Source organism: Globicephala melas, chromosome 14 (assembly GCF_963455315.2).
Source record: "Globicephala melas chromosome 14, mGloMel1.2, whole genome shotgun sequence".
Taxonomy (NCBI): Eukaryota; Metazoa; Chordata; class Mammalia; order Artiodactyla; family Delphinidae; genus Globicephala; species Globicephala melas.
This window is the reverse complement of record NC_083327.1, coordinates 75,280,845-75,299,722: the sequence shown is the minus strand read 5'-3', so window position 1 is coordinate 75,299,722 and position 18,878 is coordinate 75,280,845. Positions and strand designations below refer to the sequence as shown.

The 18,878-nt window shown below is 35.6% G+C and overlaps 1 protein-coding gene across 1 annotated transcript; it reads right to left on the bottom strand.

Annotated features, from left to right (window-relative positions):
• Positions 1-1,721: 1,721 nt before the first annotated feature.
• MYCT1 (MYC target 1) lies at positions 1,722-18,133 on the bottom strand. Its single transcript, XM_030853134.3, has 2 exons — positions 17,942-18,133; positions 1,722-4,251 (listed from the first exon to the last, which is right to left on the bottom strand). The coding sequence occupies exons 1-2, from the start codon at positions 17,991-17,993 to the stop codon at positions 3,740-3,742; spliced, it is 564 nt and encodes a 187-aa protein (XP_030708994.1). The 5' UTR covers positions 17,994-18,133; the 3' UTR covers positions 1,722-3,739.
• Between the last annotated feature and the right edge of the window lie 745 nt (positions 18,134-18,878).

Sequence of the window (18,878 nt, the reverse complement as noted above, 5' to 3'; positions counted from 1 at the left end):
ATCCAATAGAAGCTGTTATTTTGTGTTGTGTTTATTTCATCTGAATTAATTTTGTAAAGAATGTAATTGATTTTACTTTAATTCTGATCTTATGCTTTCACTTTTTAGTTTTCATTATTTCCTCTGTTTTCTACCATTTGCTATATTATCTGTTTTTTATCTACATGCCTATTTTCCTAAGATAGATAGTCTAATTTTACTAGCAGTTGCTGATATAATATCTCATAATATTCTTATGCCCATATTTGGCAATTTATCAGTTTCAAAGATAAAGCAGTATATATTAAATATCTGTTTAGTTAGAAACCTTTTTGGCAAGTTATTGTAGTCTAACCCAATTTGGTTTATAGAAAAATGAGAATTTGCTAGAAAGCTGTTGTGATATTCAGTCAAATCCAAAAAAGGTTTCATTAGCCATGCCTTAGGAAGGCAAGGGGTGTATACAGCCAGCCTTCAGGAGCTACAGGGACTAAGAATTTCAAATCCATTGGCAATTCCATTTTTTTTTTTCAATTTCTCTCTGTGGATCAGTTTGATTTCTTTCCTACCATGGGGTAGAAAAAACGCTTTTAAATTTTACTTCTTACAGTTTTAAGCATCTGAGAGATATTGGCCTCTCTTGGGATCCCTACCACAATATCCTTTGCAAAGGACCACTGGATTTGCTTCTTCAGATGCCTTTTCCTAGACCAATTAATGGGGTTACATTTGACTCAGTGATTGTTCCTGCCATAATCATGTGGATAGTCAGGGAAAGGAATATGGTTTTCAGACTAGCAGAGGGTTTGGCAGACAAAAGAGTGTGCTCTGTACTCTCACACTTTGAGAGATAAGCAAACTGTCCGTCTTTTGCTCCCGTTACCCAGAAGCTAATTAATTTTGGAAATTTCTGGCTTGATTTTTTTCTTCCTTATCTGTACATCAGCCACCACTTGCAATAAAACTAGACACTTCTATAGCTCTTCAGGTTTGGCTTGTGGTTTTCACGTATTACTAGGGTTCTTTTTTCTTAGTTTCAAAAAGTTTATTCCTAGTTGCTTCAAGACATGAATATATTAGGCAAAATTCCAGATGAATAAATGGGACTTTCTACTGATATCAGAGAACAGATTGCCAGACATGGGAGGCAGGGGAAGAGAGGAAAAATCAAATGGGTGAAGGTCATCAAAAAAGGCATAAACTTCCAGTTCTGAAATAAATAAACCCCGGAGATGTAATGTACAGCATGGTGACTATAGTTAATAATACCATATTGTATATCTAAAAGTTTCTGAGAGTAGATCTTCAAAGTTCTCATCACAAGTAACTAGGTGTGGTTATGGATGTTAATTAGATTGGACTGTGGTGATCATTTTGCAATATATATGTATATCAAATCTTTATGTTGTACACTTAAAACCAATATAATGCTATATGCCAATTATATCTCAATAAAAAAGTTTATTCTCTAAAAAAGTTAAATAATTTTGGAATTGTTTACCTAGCGAGGTAAGAATCTAATGTTTTTAACAAATAACTTACTTATTTTTACATCTGTATTAATACATTGAAAATTCTGTTTCTTTTATTTGTGATGTTACTCTTTTTCTGTTATACATTATTAGATAAAGTAAGGTTTGTATCTCTGGAATAGTTTATAGAGAATGGCCTTAACTGAGTTAAAATACCAAATAAATAGGAAATCATCACAGGCTATTCAATAAATAAACTCTGAATTGAAATTGACACCAGTTTAATTTTATTCTGTAATCAACTAAATATTTCAAATAAAACAAATACAACTAAAAAAGTCTCCAATTTTTGCTTTAATTTCACATTTCATACATTGCACAATTTTTACAAGATACTCATTTTAATTGTTTCATAACTTGGGGAGAGAGGAGGCAATAATTCTGCCAGATGGTTAAATACCCAGGGGATTTCTGCTCTCATTTTCCTCGTTTGAGAGACATAAAGCAGTTTTTACTCACAGCATAAATTCTAGACAAAAACCATACACTTTACTTACTTCTCATGGTAAACATTAAGGATGACTCACAAGCAAAAGATAGACTTGTTACTAAATTAATGATCTCTTAAAACCTTACGTGGCTATAAGGTAACTGCCAAGTTTGTCCAAAAACAGCTTACAACAAATTCGTTATCCTGCGAGCTTTTTTTTTCTTTTCTTCCTTCCTTCTGCCCTTCCTTCCTTTCCTCCTTCTTTCTTTCTTCTTTCAGGTATATTGCATTAGAGAGCATCTATTTATAGACATTTACTATAGACATCTTTTAGCATAATTGTCCTTGAAGAACAATGGAAGATGTAAGCTAAATAAAAAACAAAGAAAATGCTATACAGAATCTTTTATTAAGTAAGAGTTATTCCACTCTTGAGCCATATTCAGACACTATTAGCTGGGACAGCTGCATTGCAGAAACTACAATGAGAGTACATTTTTCTTCACGGAAAATTCCAATGTTCAGAGAAACAAACAGCAACATAAGCTAAATATTCATTATATCAGAAACAAACCGCAGGTCTTTTGAGTAATAATCCTGTGAACTCGTGTCCTTAAATGAAAAAGGGCAGCCACAGGCATCTGGCCACTGAAGCTCTCTTCCTTTAGGAGGGTGGCTACCTGTAGAGGTGGACTCCTTAAATAACTATCTGCACCAAGGACCATTTGACATAGTTTAACCTTTGTGCAAAGACTCTTCACAGAAGCTGAAGTTGAAATTCATAGAGAAGCAAATAAAAGATGATGACCAATGAGTCCATCCAGGAAGGAGGATTCTTCATGGTTGTAACACCTATTTGGCTGAAAGACTGTCTCCCCACTAACCCTTCTGTCTGTGAAGTTGCAGAAGATCCCTAGATAATGCACTTTCCCAGTTGCTAGCTTTAAATGTAAGAAATAAAATTTACCCCTTAAAAAAAATGTAAGCTCAGTGTTAAAATTTGTTTTTAGATCAAATGAATTGGATTTGCTGTTGTTGTTTTTATAGCAATATAAGCACAACAGTAAAGAAATGTTAAATCACCGTGTGAGTAAAAACAAGGATTTTGCCTTAGTGATGTGGATAACTATTCTTGGGGAAAGCACAAAAGGAGTCTGGGGGGAAAATAAGTGTCAGAATTACTATAGGATCTGCAACACCCACTGAGTTCAGCGTCCTTTACCTGCTTCCCTCACTTCTCATAAATGAGTGGAATCAAGAAACTTTAGAATCTCCTATGTTCTGTCATTTTGTGTCCATATAATCCATTGAAAATCCAAGATGGTGATGTGGGGCACTTGTCCTTCTAAAGAAAATTAAATTAAAATGCCTTAGGATAGAAATTTTTTTTAAAAAATGTTATACACTTTTAAGTGATTTTTTTTCCCCTTTATAGTCACACTGGACAGCAAATGAGGATTGTAAACCACAAATATCTAAAGTTTTTATTTTAGTCTAAAATATATATACTGTATCCAGCTGATTCTTAGGTAAGAATCACTATCTTTAATAATTCTCACATCGAATACAAAATACATAAATATACAACTCTTTGGAAACATATTATTCTTTTGTGAGACAAAGAAAAAAGATGTGTTCAAAGAAAATGTGTTTTACATTGTAATGTCCAACTTGTGTGTGCTCGTTTCAGGTTAGAAACTCATTAGGCATTTGGGCCATGTCTTCAAAATTCTGTTTAGCCTATTTGTGATTTCTTTTCAATAAAAGACAAGAAAAGAGAGAAACAAAAGCACGCTACTCAGGAATCCGGGAAAGCCTTTATGATTGACTCATAGGCAGGTGGGGCTGGTGTTGAAAGGCCAATCCGAAGACTGTGATTGGACCAGTGGAAATCAGGACGGCCCAGACTGTGGGAAGTGTTGATGGTGGAGGAGGTATTGGATGAAGGGAAAGTCACCATGTGACTCTCAGTTTCCACGGGAAGTGGTGGACTTTGCAGAAACGGATGGAAAGTTGAGCCCCTGAAGCTTGATTTTCTTGGAAAGGAATTGGCTTGTTCCAGGGAAGCTTGGCGCTGGAAAGTGAGGCTCGCCAGGCTGAGGTTGCTTCGACGTTCACAGCCACTGTGGCGGTAAAAGCCAGTTCTGTTGAGGCCGTGGGTGTAAGAAGATCTAGATCTCCGGCTTGAACTCCACTGTGAGATGGGGGCACTGGCTCTTCTTCGAGAGAAACAAACAAACAAAGCCCAAATAAATCCTCCAATTACAAGTACAGTTGCCATGGACACTGTGAAGGACATTATAACGCCCTCTGAAACAAAGAAAACAAAGAGGCAATTTGCTTTGTAAATAGGTGTCCAACTAAATACATAGGCAAAATACAAACGGTTACTGCGGATTACATGATTAACTTCGATTTCGGATTTGGGAAATAAGATGGTGCTAGGTGGATATGAATAAATGAAGCGGATATGCTTCCGTTTATCAAAGCAAGAGAATAAAGGATACAAAATGAGATTTTTTTAACTGTAGCATTCCATATTGCTTATGCTATTTTATTATCTTTAAGAAATTAGTAATTAAAAAGTCTCATTTTTTAAAAAAGGCTGTTCTTTAGCTCATAAATTTTATGGAGTTGCAAATATAGTCCAGAGATTATTTCCTTTAGAGTTACAGTAGCAACTAATGTGCCAAAAATTGATAAAAAAATTTCATAGTCACATTGACTTTGCCTTTTCCTCTGTCTGCTTTCATCATCCCCACCAATGTCTTCCACCCGCAGGCTGCATGATGCCTCACTTCCTGTTCTCATTCTGAGACAGGAAGTGCTGGGCTAGAACCACCTGGGGGGCTGACTGATTTATGTCATATTTCCGGAACTCCTGGACTCTCACCTATATCTTTGACTCATTGATGACATGACCTATGCAGACTACTGAGCTCTTTCTTGGTTCCCAACCTGGTTCATGCTGTTATCATGCCCTTGTGATATTGAAATTCCTGTCCCCTGGATCCCCATGGAATCTCTGTTATAACACCAGTATCCTCCAACTCACAGAACTTGTATTTGTCCAGATTTCCTGTTGTGAGGAGGGGAAAATGCCATTCCCAAATGGAAATTCTACCTTATCGCTTCTTCTTGTGAACTAAAAACATATTCTTGAATAAAACTGGGTAGCAGAGACCCTGCATTGAATCGAAAGGCATGCTGGATATTAGAAGACCCTTCTGGCCTTACCACCCACCACACTTACCGACCCTCTACCCCATGATCTAACCCACAAGCCATGTTGATTTTCCCACTATCCCAAAGCCTGTCTTTCTCTCTCAAATTCTGTGCATTTCAACATATTTTTCCTGATACCTGGATATAATTTTAAAATTTCTGTTTGGAAAACTCAGTATGCATTGAATTTTAAATACAGTCAACCCAACAACTGAGTGTGGTCCATGAAAGAAGACCAGCAGAAAATCCGTCAAGCTGACCCCAGCCCAAGTTGCCAGCCCACAGAAGTGTGAGCTAAGTAAATGGCTGTTTTAAGTCACTATGTTTTGGGGTGGATTGTTACACAGCAAAAGATAACTGATTTAGGGTGCCAAACTCAGCTCTATTCCTAACATACTGTGTGATTTTTATAAAATTTATTTAGACTCACTTATTTTATTACTTTCTTCAAATCAAGGAGTTAGATTTTATGATTGCCAAAGTTCTCTCCAGTTTTTTGTTGTAATCTATGATTGTATACACAAAATCTATGATGCAGAAATAACAAAACAAACCAATATTAACAAATACAAAAGAATAATTCATTTTTGGATATATTTTAGTGTCTTTCCACCTTATATTGTCACATTTATCTCCCGTGATAAGACTATATTTGTTATGTCCTATTTTCACAATTATCACAAATGCTTATATCAAAATCCTCTAAAACAACTATTTATGTCAAATCTAAGCAATACATTCTTTATACTAAGAAGATGATTTCTGAAATACAAGATGATTTATAACAGATCTTCTAGACCCAGTATTGTTCTTCAAAAATGTCTTTCATCAAAATAATATTGTCATAGCCTTAAAGTGCAATTTCTTGAGACTGGGATTTCATAGAGTTAGGCTTTCTCTGGAAAAAGCAATAAACACAGTCAGAACCTAAAATTAGCCTTATTGATAATACAGTAAAATTCCACATTAACTTGTACTTATCAGTGCCCCAAAATTTGGAATCTAAAAAAGGGATTATAGAAAATCTGGGCTGCCAAGGCAGTGAAACCATGTAAATCAGAATTTTCCAAAGTTTCTTCTAAAACACAATAGAGAAAAACAAGATGACCAACTAAAAATATACAAAACCATGCCTTCAACATAATTAGAAGACAGAAAAAAAATTCAAACTTCAATTTACCTAAACAATAAACAGTGGGGGACTTCCCTGGTGGCACAGTGGTTGAGAATCTGCCTGCCAATGCAGGGGACACAGTTTCGAGCCCTGGTCCGGGAAGATCCCACATGCCTCAGAGCAACTAAGCCCGTTCGCCACAACTGCTGAGGCTGCATTCTAGAGCCTGTGAGCCGCGACTACTGAAGCCTGTGCAGCTAGAGCCCGTGCTCCGCAACAAGAGGAGCCACCACAATGAGAAGCCCGCACACCGCAAGAAGAGTAGCTAGCCCCCGCTCTCCACAACTAGGGAAAGTCCGTGGACAGCAACGAAGACCCAATGCAGCCAAAAATAAATTAATTAATTAATTAATTAAAAATAAAATAAGCAATGGAAAATAGAAACCGGTAAATTAAAAATAAATGATGGGGCTTCCCTGGTGGCTCAATGGTTGAGAGTCCGCCTGCCGATGCAGGGGACGCGGGTTCGTGCCCCGGTCCGGGAAGATCGCACATGCCGCAGAGCGGCTGGGCCCGTGAGCCATGGCCGCTGAGCCTGCACATCCGGAGCCTGTGCTCCACAACGGGAGAGGCCACAACAGTGAGAGGCCCATGTACCGCAAAAATAATAATAATAATAAAAAAAAATAAATGATGGAAAGCAGAAACCAGTAAATTATCGCTCATACTTCTACCACAAGCTATCATGGAGAAGAAGGGCAATTCTGGAAATACTGTAAAAATAGTGAAAAGGTGAACTTGTCCATGATCACGCTGACTATAGGAAACAGACTTACAAGTGAATGTAGGTATGGGAAGAGGCAGTCTTGGAAAGTAATCTTCCTATAGGGAAGAAAAGAATCCAAGCACAAAAGATCTCATATTTTATATTCTATTTACGTGAAATGTCCAGAACACACAAACTATATAGACGGAGAGTAGCTTAGTGATGGTCTAGGGCAAGGGGATGAGATGGAAGGGAATGGGAGGGACCTCTAATGGGGACAGGTTTCTTTTTGAAGGACAAAATGTACTTAAATCAGATTGTGGTGGTGGTCACACAACCCTGTAACTATTAAAAAAAAAACCCATTTAATTGTATACTTTAAGTGGGTGAATTACATAGTCTGTGAAATATATCTCAGTAAAGCTGTTTAAAATAAGAAAGAAAGAAAAGATTAGGTGCTTTTGGGGAAGCACAAAATAAAGGAAAGAAGAGGCAAGATTGAGGGGAAACTTGGGGATCCTTCAAAACAAAAGAAAATTTAAAACAAAGGACATACAATCCCTCCCCACCTTCATCTTCTAAAAATAAAAATCAACCAGTAAAACCCAACCAAACACACACATACACGCACACGCACACACACACACACAAAGTCAACCAGTAAAAAAAAACACGCTTTGCTACACTGAGGAAAGGATGAATCTAGAATGACTCCCAGGTTCTGGCGTGGGCAGGTGAGGGTGGATAGGTGGCTACTAGTATCATTCATCCAAACAGGGAGGAAATGTGAGAATGTAGAACTGGGGCTGAAGCTGATATTAGGAAGATGTGGAATGTGTGTGTCCCTGGGACATCTATCTGGAATTCAGGGTTAAATAAATATGGAACTTAAAGAGAAGCAAAACTGGGAATCTTCATGCTACAAGAGTTCAACCATCCATGGAAAGCACTTCTACTAAAGGAAAGGAATATGTTTATAGAAGCAAGTTGAGAACAAACTTCCAGGAAGACCAGAATTTAACTGGTGGTGGAAGTCAACACCAGGGAAAAAAAGAAGGGCTAATTAGGGTGGTCCACGGAGACAAGAGAGATTACTAGCTCTGAATCAAAGTGAGGAGAGAATTTTAGGTAGTACTGATTAGCAACCAGATGCCCCAGAGATATTTACTATTCACTTGTTAACACATAAAGCACACACTAGATACCAAGTACTGCTAAGTACAGAGAGAGCAGGGAAGAAAATAAAGTCTCAGTCCTGGTAGAGTTAACATTCTAGAAGATTTAAAATAAGAAAAATGTCCTTTAGATGTGGCAATGAGTGGGTCATTGGCCACTTTACCTGCAATAAGTTGGGGGTCAGATGATGGAAGAACATGAGTACTTCTCCAAGAAGTTCAACCTCTCCACTGTGGACAAAGAAGAGGCTTGAGCAAAATTACCCATTAGGAAGGATGAAGATGGAGCAGGTAGTGACATCTGTGGTAGACTGAAAGCAGAGAAACGGGGAGGATGGTGAAGCAATGATTCAAACATGCAGTAATAATGGCTTAATCTGGGAAGTTGTAGTAAGAATAAGAAAGAACCTGGTCATGGGAGACCCAAAGTGAAAAGAATGTAAAAATTATTCCAAAGTATCATACCACCTAATGTCCTAGAAATAAGACGTTGAGGGGGGTAGTGGTGATAAACTGAGGCTTAGATGCTCTTGTCCCATGATGTAAATGATAATGTTATTGTCTAGCAGTAATTTAATAATCAGATTAAATTATGTTTTAGAAATTTTAGCATCTGCTTACTTTATTATACTTACTTGTCTTTGCCATTTTATGCCATAATAGTTTATCAGAGAATAGATTTGCTGGATCAAATTTTAATTATTAGTATAATCATTATAAAGTCCCTTTAACTTTTGTGTTGCTTGTAATGGCTACCTAAATTCTGGATTTCACTGGAAAAACTGTTTTAGTTGCTCTTAGAAAAGAGATAAATAAAAATCATGAACTACTCAAATACTTCATAAAACCCAGTCCTTTCTCTTCTTTCCAAATAAGTATGTGAGTCCAGGCATTTTGCTAAATTTGGTTCTTTGGTTAAGAAAAATACCTAACTTTACCATATTTCAGTGAGATTTTGGCAATCTTTGTTTTTGTGTGGCATATTGCACATAACTTGAATAATTTATTATTGTACATTGTCATCAGTTGTCCCTGAAAGAGTTTATTCATTAGTTTATACTCCAGAGATTCCGTGAGTTGATTACCGTGAGAAACACTTTAATCAAAGAATATGAATAAATTCACTCAGATATTCTGTCTTCCTATTTAGAATAGATGAATGAAAGATATATTATGATCCATCTTAATGTTATTATACCTTTGAGTAGGAAAATAATGCATTAGGTAGACACTTCACTGGTAAACTATAAGCTCCTTTTAAATTTGAACTTCTATTATTCCAAGGTAGAAAGGTTTCACTAAAACTGTGATTAAGAAAATTTTGATGTTTGGAGGAATATAGTTTATAAAATGCAAACCTATTTTTATTTTATTATTGTGGTAAACAGTAATATGCATTTCTAATTCAATTAATTTAATTTATAGTTCTCGGGCACTATTTTAAGTGTACTATATCACTTAACTGTCAAACAACCCAATTAGGGGAATGCTTTATTTCTTTGGTGTGTTCTAAGAAAATATTAACCTAAAATGAAAGTGAAAATGCATAAAAACTGTATCAATTTAATACCAGATTTAGTAGCCTGTTACGGACAGAAATACTTGGGGAAAATATGGTAAGGCAGTATTATGTATTCTACAGTTATACTTTCCTAAATCAACAGCCTCCACTGGAGAATTTTAAATATCAACAACTTCAGATATAGAATCAGAGATACAAGGTTTCAATGAAAACAAACTCTTAAAAATGTTTCAGCTCACACTCCTAATTTTATTTTTTATTTCTTACTTTTTTGGGGGGCTGCACTGAATGGTGGGCAGGATATTAGTTTCCCCACCAGGGATCGAACCCGTGCCCCCTGCAGTGGAAGTGTGGGGTCTTAACCACTGGACCGCCAGGGAAGTCCCACAGTCTCCTAATTTTATTGATATTGAAACAGAGTCTAAGGTTTATGTTGTAGAACTAACACAATTTATTTTAATAATTGAATATTGACAACTAGCACTGGTCAGGGGGGCTTTCACTCAGGTATGACATAAAGTGAAAAGACAAATACTCTGGTTTGCAAAGTACATGTCCTTGCTTTTGTGTATAAACCAATGTAACCACTAGGGTCTGATGGAAGATTCTAAATATCTCAGGATACAAGCAGATATAATAGATAAGATTAAAGAGACATATTTATTTCGACTATTTCAATTTAAAGTTTACAAGCATTCCTATACATGGTCTCAGTGTATATGCCGTTTGAGCCTCTCTACCACAGTCTCTTCTGACAAATAAAATATTCCAAAAGGTTAATCTATAGAGAAAAGTAGCATAAGGTTCATTTCAAGAAAAAAAAGAAAATAGAAACTTTTAAAATGTAGAATCAAGGGGAAATAATTTTACTTCACGTAATTACAATATAATGCAACTTAAAAGACCAAAGGATTGCCTTAGAAAAGGTAGATCTCCCTTAAAGGAAAAAAGGAAGAAACTCTAACATTAGCAGGGCATAGCATATAAATTAAGTGTTGTTATCCTATTTTGTAACCTGTGTCTATACAACTACCAAAAGGCCGGCACATAAGTCCTCAATAAATGACAGCTATGATTACTAATGGTTGTATAACTTTCCCAAGTCATTTGACCCTTTCTGGCCTAATGATAATGGTCACTATAGTCCCTTCTAATTCTAAGATTCTAATATTGAATCTGGTTTTCAATAAATCTTACCCACACCTAGAATTCTGTCCATTAGTGTCAAAATTTAGTAGAGGTCACCATCTAGTGGCCTTGAGTTGAATCGTTCTGATATCTGAAAAGTGATTTTATCTTTGACAACAGAACATTGATCAATTCACAAAATCTTTGCCAATTGTAAGAATCATTAAGCTTAGCTATCACTGAAGTAGGCTATGCTGTTCTTGGTACCCTGGAGTATATAGGAGGATGGTTCAGACAATAAGACTTCAGTAAAAATCGTTTTTAGGAAGAATTATATTTAAGGTTCAGAAAACTTTTAATTACAATAATTTAAACAAAGAATAAATATTTCCTATGTGTATCTCATCTCCCGGAAAATCCTATTGGGTCTGTTTTCAGAATATATCCACAATTCAACTTCTCATTATCTACTCTACTACCTCCCTGATGCTCCCAGTTTGATCTCAATTATCTGTGCTCATCACTACTCTTCCCCTGGCTCATTCAGCTCCATCCACACTGCCCTGTTTGCCATTCCTTAAACACATCAGCTGTGCTCCCAATTTAGGGCCTTGTGCTTGTGGTAATCTATTCCTGAAACTCTTTTATCAGCCATCTACAAGGGTGACTTCAGGTCTTTGATCACATGTCACCTTCTCATTGAGGCTTACCAGGACTGCCCTATCTAAATTTTATCCTGTCCCACTTCTGATGCCTAACTGCCACCCTTGATTTTCTTTTTTCTTTCTGGATTACTGGAAACTAGACTCAATTGTAGGACAAGTAAAAATCTGGGAGATTTGGAAGTAGTTTTGACCAAAGTCACAAGGCATAAGTCATACTCTGAATATAATTAGTCAACAGTATTGTTAGAGTAGAAGGTAAGTTAAATTATGTTCAGAAGGAACATGGTAGACCATCACTTTCTGTGTGTGATAAACTAACATGTATCAAACCACTGGGACCAATTATAAAATACAGATCAAAAATATGTTTTTAAATCTGGTTGAAGCCATCAGAGGCCTACCCAAACTTTGAGGGAGCAAATTCTAAGAGAAAAGAAAATCTCTCATACAGTGATCTGTAAAGAGAGGCAGAAGAGGCAAAAAACCTGAGTAGAACTCTGCAATCTCAGTAGGCTTAGAAAACAAAGCCTGGATTTCAGGGAATACCAAGGAGGATAGACTCTGGGAAATATTCTAGACTCTGAGTTGGACTTCCAAAGGGCTATTCCCTAAGAATAATAGCAAATAGGAAAAAAAGTAGACCTCACAAAGATAGAAACACAGTTGACCCTTGAACAACACAGGTTTGAACAGCACAGGTCCACTTATACATAGATTTTTTTTCAATAAATACATATTAGTGGTTTCCTCTGGGGATGATGTAGACAGGGATTGACTAGGAGTGTCATTAGGGAACTTTTGGGTTGGAGATAATGTTCTGTATCTTGATCGGGGTTTGGGTTACTCAGGTGTGTATGTATTTGTCAAAATTCAGCAAATGTTCAGTTATGATCTGTGCACTTCATTTTTGATCATTTTACACATTTTACTGTATGTATGTTTCACCTTAAAAAGAAAAAAAATATTGAATTCCTGTTAATAAAAAAATGCTGAATTAATTAGGGGGAAGTGTACTGATATCTGCAATTTACTTGGAAATATAAACTAACAGATTGGTAGATAGAATGAATATTATAAAAATGTTAATAGTAGAATCCAGGCGGTAGGTATATGGATATTCCCTGTAAAATTCTTCAAATTTTTCTGTATATTTGAACACTTTCATAATAAATTTTAGAAAAACATATGAGAGAAGACCATGAACAACTTTAAGTTAACACATTTAGAAATTTACTTCAAATGGGCAAATTCCTAGAAAATACGATTCCTGCCCTAAAGCAATCAAAGAAGCAGTAGAATATCTGAGTAGTCCAATATTGTTAAACAAATTGACTTTTCAGTTAAAACCTTCCTATTAAAAGTACTACCTATAATTACACTGGTGAATTTTTTCAAACATTTAAACAATAAACAATGCCACTCTTACACAAATGTTTCCAGATAATAAAAAACAATTCCTACTCTGTTTTAGGAAACCTGCATAACATTGATACCAAAACCTGATAAGGCTATTATAAGAAAAGACTACTATAAGCAAATTTCTCTCATTAATGTAGACGCAGAAGTTCTAAAGTCAGGAACCTATCAAAAAATACATTCTTCTAGGCTCTGCTCCATACCTACTGAATCATAATCTCTGAGCATGGAGTTCAGTGAGAGATGAATCTTCAAACTTCTCTCTATGGAACTGAGATACAGCAGTTTTAAAGAAAAGCATTTGTTATTCAAACTTCCTAAGTAACTGATATAACTGAAGTAATTAGAAGGCTGTTAATAAGAAATGTCCAAGAGTTTTTAAAATGGAAAGTAAAGATATGAATTTGAAATATAGTCAGTATTTGTTTACAATTTGGGAAGAGGAAATATAAAGAAGATCTTTGGGGTGCATGGTCAGCAAATCTTTCTCCCTCCTCAACATCTCTGGAAACAACTTACTCCCAACTGCTGAGGTAGGTCTCTAAGTGACATATTTTTCCACAGGTTAAAGAATAAAATTTTCAGCTATTAACCAAGGTTTTCTGCCCTTGACTGCACTTGATTGACCAAAAAATCAACTAACGATCCTCCATTTCAATTATCTGGTAGAGGATTAGGGCTGTTATCAAGGATACCCAGAATAAAGAAAAAGGTAATGTTTAGAATTGGTAATAGGATTATTAAATACATAGAATAGATGATAGTCTTTAAAACCAATTGTTTTACTGCAATCACTAGACAACGTGAGACAGAGAAAAGTGTTTTGGTTTTTGTTTGTTGCAGTTTCAAAATGCTAAGAGCCTAAAGGACTCAAGAACATACCTTTTTACTATAATGAACTGTATTGGGAAAAATAAACCATGGTCTACGAGTCATGCCCTTGTCAATTTGGGCTGCCCTTTAAATACCATAGACTGGGTGGCTTAAACAGCAGATGTTTATTTCTCACAGTTCTGGGGTCTAGGAAATCCAAGATCCAGGTGCCAGCAGGATCAGGTTCTGGAGACAACCCACATCCTTGCCTCAGTGCATACACGCAGACAGAGAGACAAAGAGTACTATCTCTTCCTCTTCTTTTAAGGCCATTAACCCCATCATGGCATCCCCACCCTCTAATTTAACCCAAATTATACCCAAAGGTCTTATCTCCAGATAACACTGCATTGGGGGTTAATGCTTCAACATAAGAACGGTGGAGGAGACATAAACATTCAATCCGTAACAAGTAAACTTTCAGAAGCAGCGTAAAGAGTAGATGTTTGGGAGAGAGAAGAAGGGCTATAAACTATGTGACCAGTAAGAGTCCTGGAGAGGGGGCCATCACTCCATCTCTGCCTGTGATGAGCTACAGATTGATTTAGGGAATGCCAGAGAAATTGGTATCCATTCCCAGCTTCTTAGAGGGATGCAGATGGGAAAGATGACAATCCCCTCTGAGAAATTCTGGGTCCCTGAAAGGCAGAGGAGGAATGAGGAAGTGTGGACATTAGTATACCCAGGTCTAGGGGTCTGATATACAGTCCAAATTCCCACAGCTCCAGGGTGATGGGAGAGCATTCAACATTGTTCTGTGCCACTGAGAAGGAAAAGTATGTGAATAAGAGCCAGTAGACCAGAAAGGAAAAATCATGACATTAGCAAATGTTGCACAGACCATACGAGGCAAATTTTATGGTAAGAGTCCTCAGCAGCGGAGGCAAGAAAAAAGGACAATTCCCCTAAAGCAGTAAGTAAATTGAAAATAATTATGTTAAATCAGGTCAAACATTTACAGTGACTTTCAAAACTACACAAGTCTTTCTCAAGTCATTCACACTTCTCCACAAATACAGCTTGTGTGTTTTTACTTCTGCATATTTGCTGATAACACTTCTCCTGAACTCCCTGAAATTTCCAGCTACGCCTTATTTATCTCACTAACACCTGACGTATTGACTAATATATAAGGAGTGGTCAGTCAGTGCTTCTGAGTAAACTAATGAACTGGATAGATAAACGGATGGAAGGATGAGTTAATAAGCTAATGTAGGAAAAATGAATGACTACAATGTTCTTCCTACAATTGTTTCCCTATTTGAAACTCATCTGATTTATAGGAACAGATAAAGCCTCATTTTTTTTTTCTAAGGAGGATTTAGGGACCATTTCTGCCACATTTGTCTTTCTAACTCATAACGATCATTGCCATTTTAATGTACATTATCTTGTATTATTCCATGACAGTATAGACATATTTGCATATTTATGGACACATAATCTCTTCCAAGAGTGTAATCTTCTTGAGGACAGACATTATAGTTTTGGTGAGGATTAAATGAGGTGAATAAATGCAAGTTCCTAAGCCAATAAATTCCCCAATTTTTCACAATGTTAGCCAAAAGGGAAAAACACAAGTGGTAAGGCAAGAAGTATAACCAAATGGTTTTCTTTAAGATTCTGAATACCAAAAAATTAACCAAGTTTCACACCACTTGTCTATTTCATTAAAGCAGAGTGCAGCAAACTTTCACAGGTTATGTTTCCTGCTGCTTTCATGGGGGATGTTTGTAGGGACGGGAAATGCATCAAAGAAAGCAAAAGTGAGAAATGCAAGGTGATGGTCTTCAGCTGTGTTGTCACTCTCAGGCCAACTTTATCGCCCACCTTTGCACTAATTAATAAGGTTTAATGGGTGATCACCGAAAAAATTCAAGCTATCACTATTGGTAATAACCTGGTATCATTATCTTATTTTTCAACATTCATTAAAGTAAATCAGGAAAATTATATTTGGAAAACAACTTTTATACAGCCTAAGTTTGGGAAATTCATATGGTTAAATGTACAAGTTTTGCTTTTCTAAACTCTTCTTTCTCTCTTCTCTGAATTCAAAGTGCCAAGCAGACAATTGATTTTGGAAGCAATAGGCAATGTATTGCACTGTACCTTATAAGATTTTCAAATAATATTTTTGCAGAGACAGTGATGTAGATATCAATTTAGATACAAAAAGGAAATAAAAATTTAAAAGATCAACATTTATATTTTAGGAAATTTTTACATTTCATATATTCACATTTACATCTTTGCATTTTACACTTGATATTTTCTTGAACCCCAGAAGAATTCATGTGATCTTTTATATATTTTCCCCATATCATCAAACGTTATAACATTATATCTACTCAACATATTTGTTTGGCTTTGTTAATGCTTATCAAGGTAACACTCCCCTTCCTGGTTTTCATTATTTCCATCTATTTTCTGTTGTATTCACAAAGTAAGATAAAGAAACACTAGGAACTATCTTTGGAACAATAAGTTTGAATTCTTTCTTAAGCATAGATTTCTATATTAAAAAAAATTTTCAGGATTGGTAAATAGACTCCAATTAAACATTCTGTTTTTAATTGAGGTTTATTTTATGATTATTATCCATGTTTTAATCAGTAGATAATGATTGTTTTTCCTTAAGTCTTTAAGTAAACCTGAAATTTAACTTTGAATGGCCTGAAAAAAATTGATTTGGCTTTTACAGATTACTTTTTGCAGTAAGAATTACTTTACTTTTGAATAATCTATATAGTTACTTATTTTTGCAGTGATGAATTTAGGGTAAACACACGCTAGCTATTTTTTAGCGTGTTTAGCACATTCACTTTCTCTGTAAAGGAGGACAGCAAACTGTATTGTAAGAAACCTATATAAGTAAGACTCCCACAATTCAAAGATTTATTGTCTATTGGTTTCCACATAGAATAACTTATTACCAAAGCCATTCTTTACAATATGCAAGTATAATTTACTTTCTTTTTCTTAATTTTTTAATAATTACATTATGATGTTTATTAATATCCCTCATTTTCAGACTTGAAACAAACATAAATGTTGATGGTAAAAAAGAATTAATTAATTCTTTCCATGCAGATTTCTGTGATGGTGAACGACCAGGTAGGTTGTTCAGAGCAGGCAGCATCACTGCTCATTTTTCACTGGATAGTTCCCCAAACGTACCTTGGAATCACAACGAAAAGTCTAAAAGAGTTCTCTGTGAAGATGAAACATTTGTTCGGGACCAGTAAATAGGGCTATCGATCTCTTCATAAACTCCATTATCTCCTTTAAAGTTTTTTTCTGGATTTAACTCAACTTGCCCCCTTTATTTTTAAAATTTCCCTGAACCCAAGCATCCGTGTCAATTTCATGTCTCAGCCCTTCCTCCCTGTGTCTCCAGCCTTGGAAGACTCGTGGTTTTGACCTCAGCTCCATCCTGCTGCTGCTAACTGACTAGAAGCCAGGTCTGAACCCAGCCAAAAGCTACTGTTGTATTGTTCCTTTTTTCCCCTTGTTAGGCTTTCTTTATAATGTTATTCGTGGTATTAGTTCCACTTGTTCTATTACAGTTTTTTTGTCTAATTTCATAATATGATTTCTTATTTAATCATGTCATCACACTCCTTCAGTACAGATTTATTATTTAGATTCGCTTTGGAAATTAAAGAATATAACATTGGCGATGTAAGTTAAAATAATCTCTACAGAAATTCTCAGTTTCATTAAAAAAGATACATAATCTATATAACCGTAAGACAAATAAAACTTAATTTTCCAACAAATCAGTTATCAATTTCCAAACAGCAATGACTTACAAAATTTTTCTCAGTTTTATTCTTATTGTTTTCTAATTAGCATTTCCTATTATTTTCTCATTATTTTGTAACACCAGCCATAATCTATATGTGTTGCCCAGATTCTCCTTGAACGACTTCATCACCCACTTTATGGACATTTTATATGAACAAATTTTTTGTAATAAATTTATGAAAACTTTAGGTAATCGATTTACCATAAACAAAATGGCTCAGAGATTTCCAATGTTTCAATAAGTTTTAGGCAGTACATTTCTCTGCATCCTAACTTTAAATTAAAAACAGTTAAAGAAAATCTTACCCCAAAAGTTTTCTGGCCATGGACTCCCTAAACTTGTTGTGTTATTAGCCATGATATCCACAGGAAGAGAAGAGCGAGAAGAAAAGCCAGTATGTCCAAAAGAAGCACTTTGATTTTATGTCTTTGTGGTTCAGCAAGAGAAAAATAATTTTCACACAACCCCTCATATACTTGTGTTTGCATAAAAGGAAATAAGTATATCATGTTTCCTGCTTTTATACTCAAATTAGCAACTGTTTTTCTTATCTTGGAATTCCACACAGTTCCTGAGACACAAAACAATTTCCTTCTCGTCATTTCCTCAGCTGAATTGCTAAGTACCCTCCTTTCCACCATCTCCAAACTGCTTTGGGGATAAGAGGCTCCTTTTCTTGTTCTTTCCTCTTCTCCTACTGATACAGAGGAAGATTCCAAACTCTGAGCTACAGTTGAGATATAAATCTAACTGGGGTTAAACTTACATCGGATAAAGAAATAGACTGCTTTCCAATGTTTGAAAGCTATACTTATGTAGTAAGTCGGTGAGGGGGGGAACTCTTCAGAAATCCATATTCTGTTCCAGTACAATTAAGCTTATCTAATACCTATTCTATAACTCAGTTACTTACTAAAATTCTTAATGTCTCTTGCTCTATTTGGGATATTGATTTTGAAAAGTCATTTTTTATTTCATAAATACCTCTAAAATGTAATTTATATTTAATTTTTTATGAAAATTGGTAGGTAAATATGAGAAAAAACAGTTTCCACACTGAAGGGCCCTACTTAAAGCCAATTAGGGGCAACATAAATGCAAACATTCAATTACAACAGAATGGTAAGCCCTATAGTAAGCAGTACAATGATAACAATATGTTTTTCTTCATGGAGGAGTGATGACTTTGGTATTGTGTATGACAGTACGAAAATAATTTTACCAAGTGGAGAAAGAGTAATA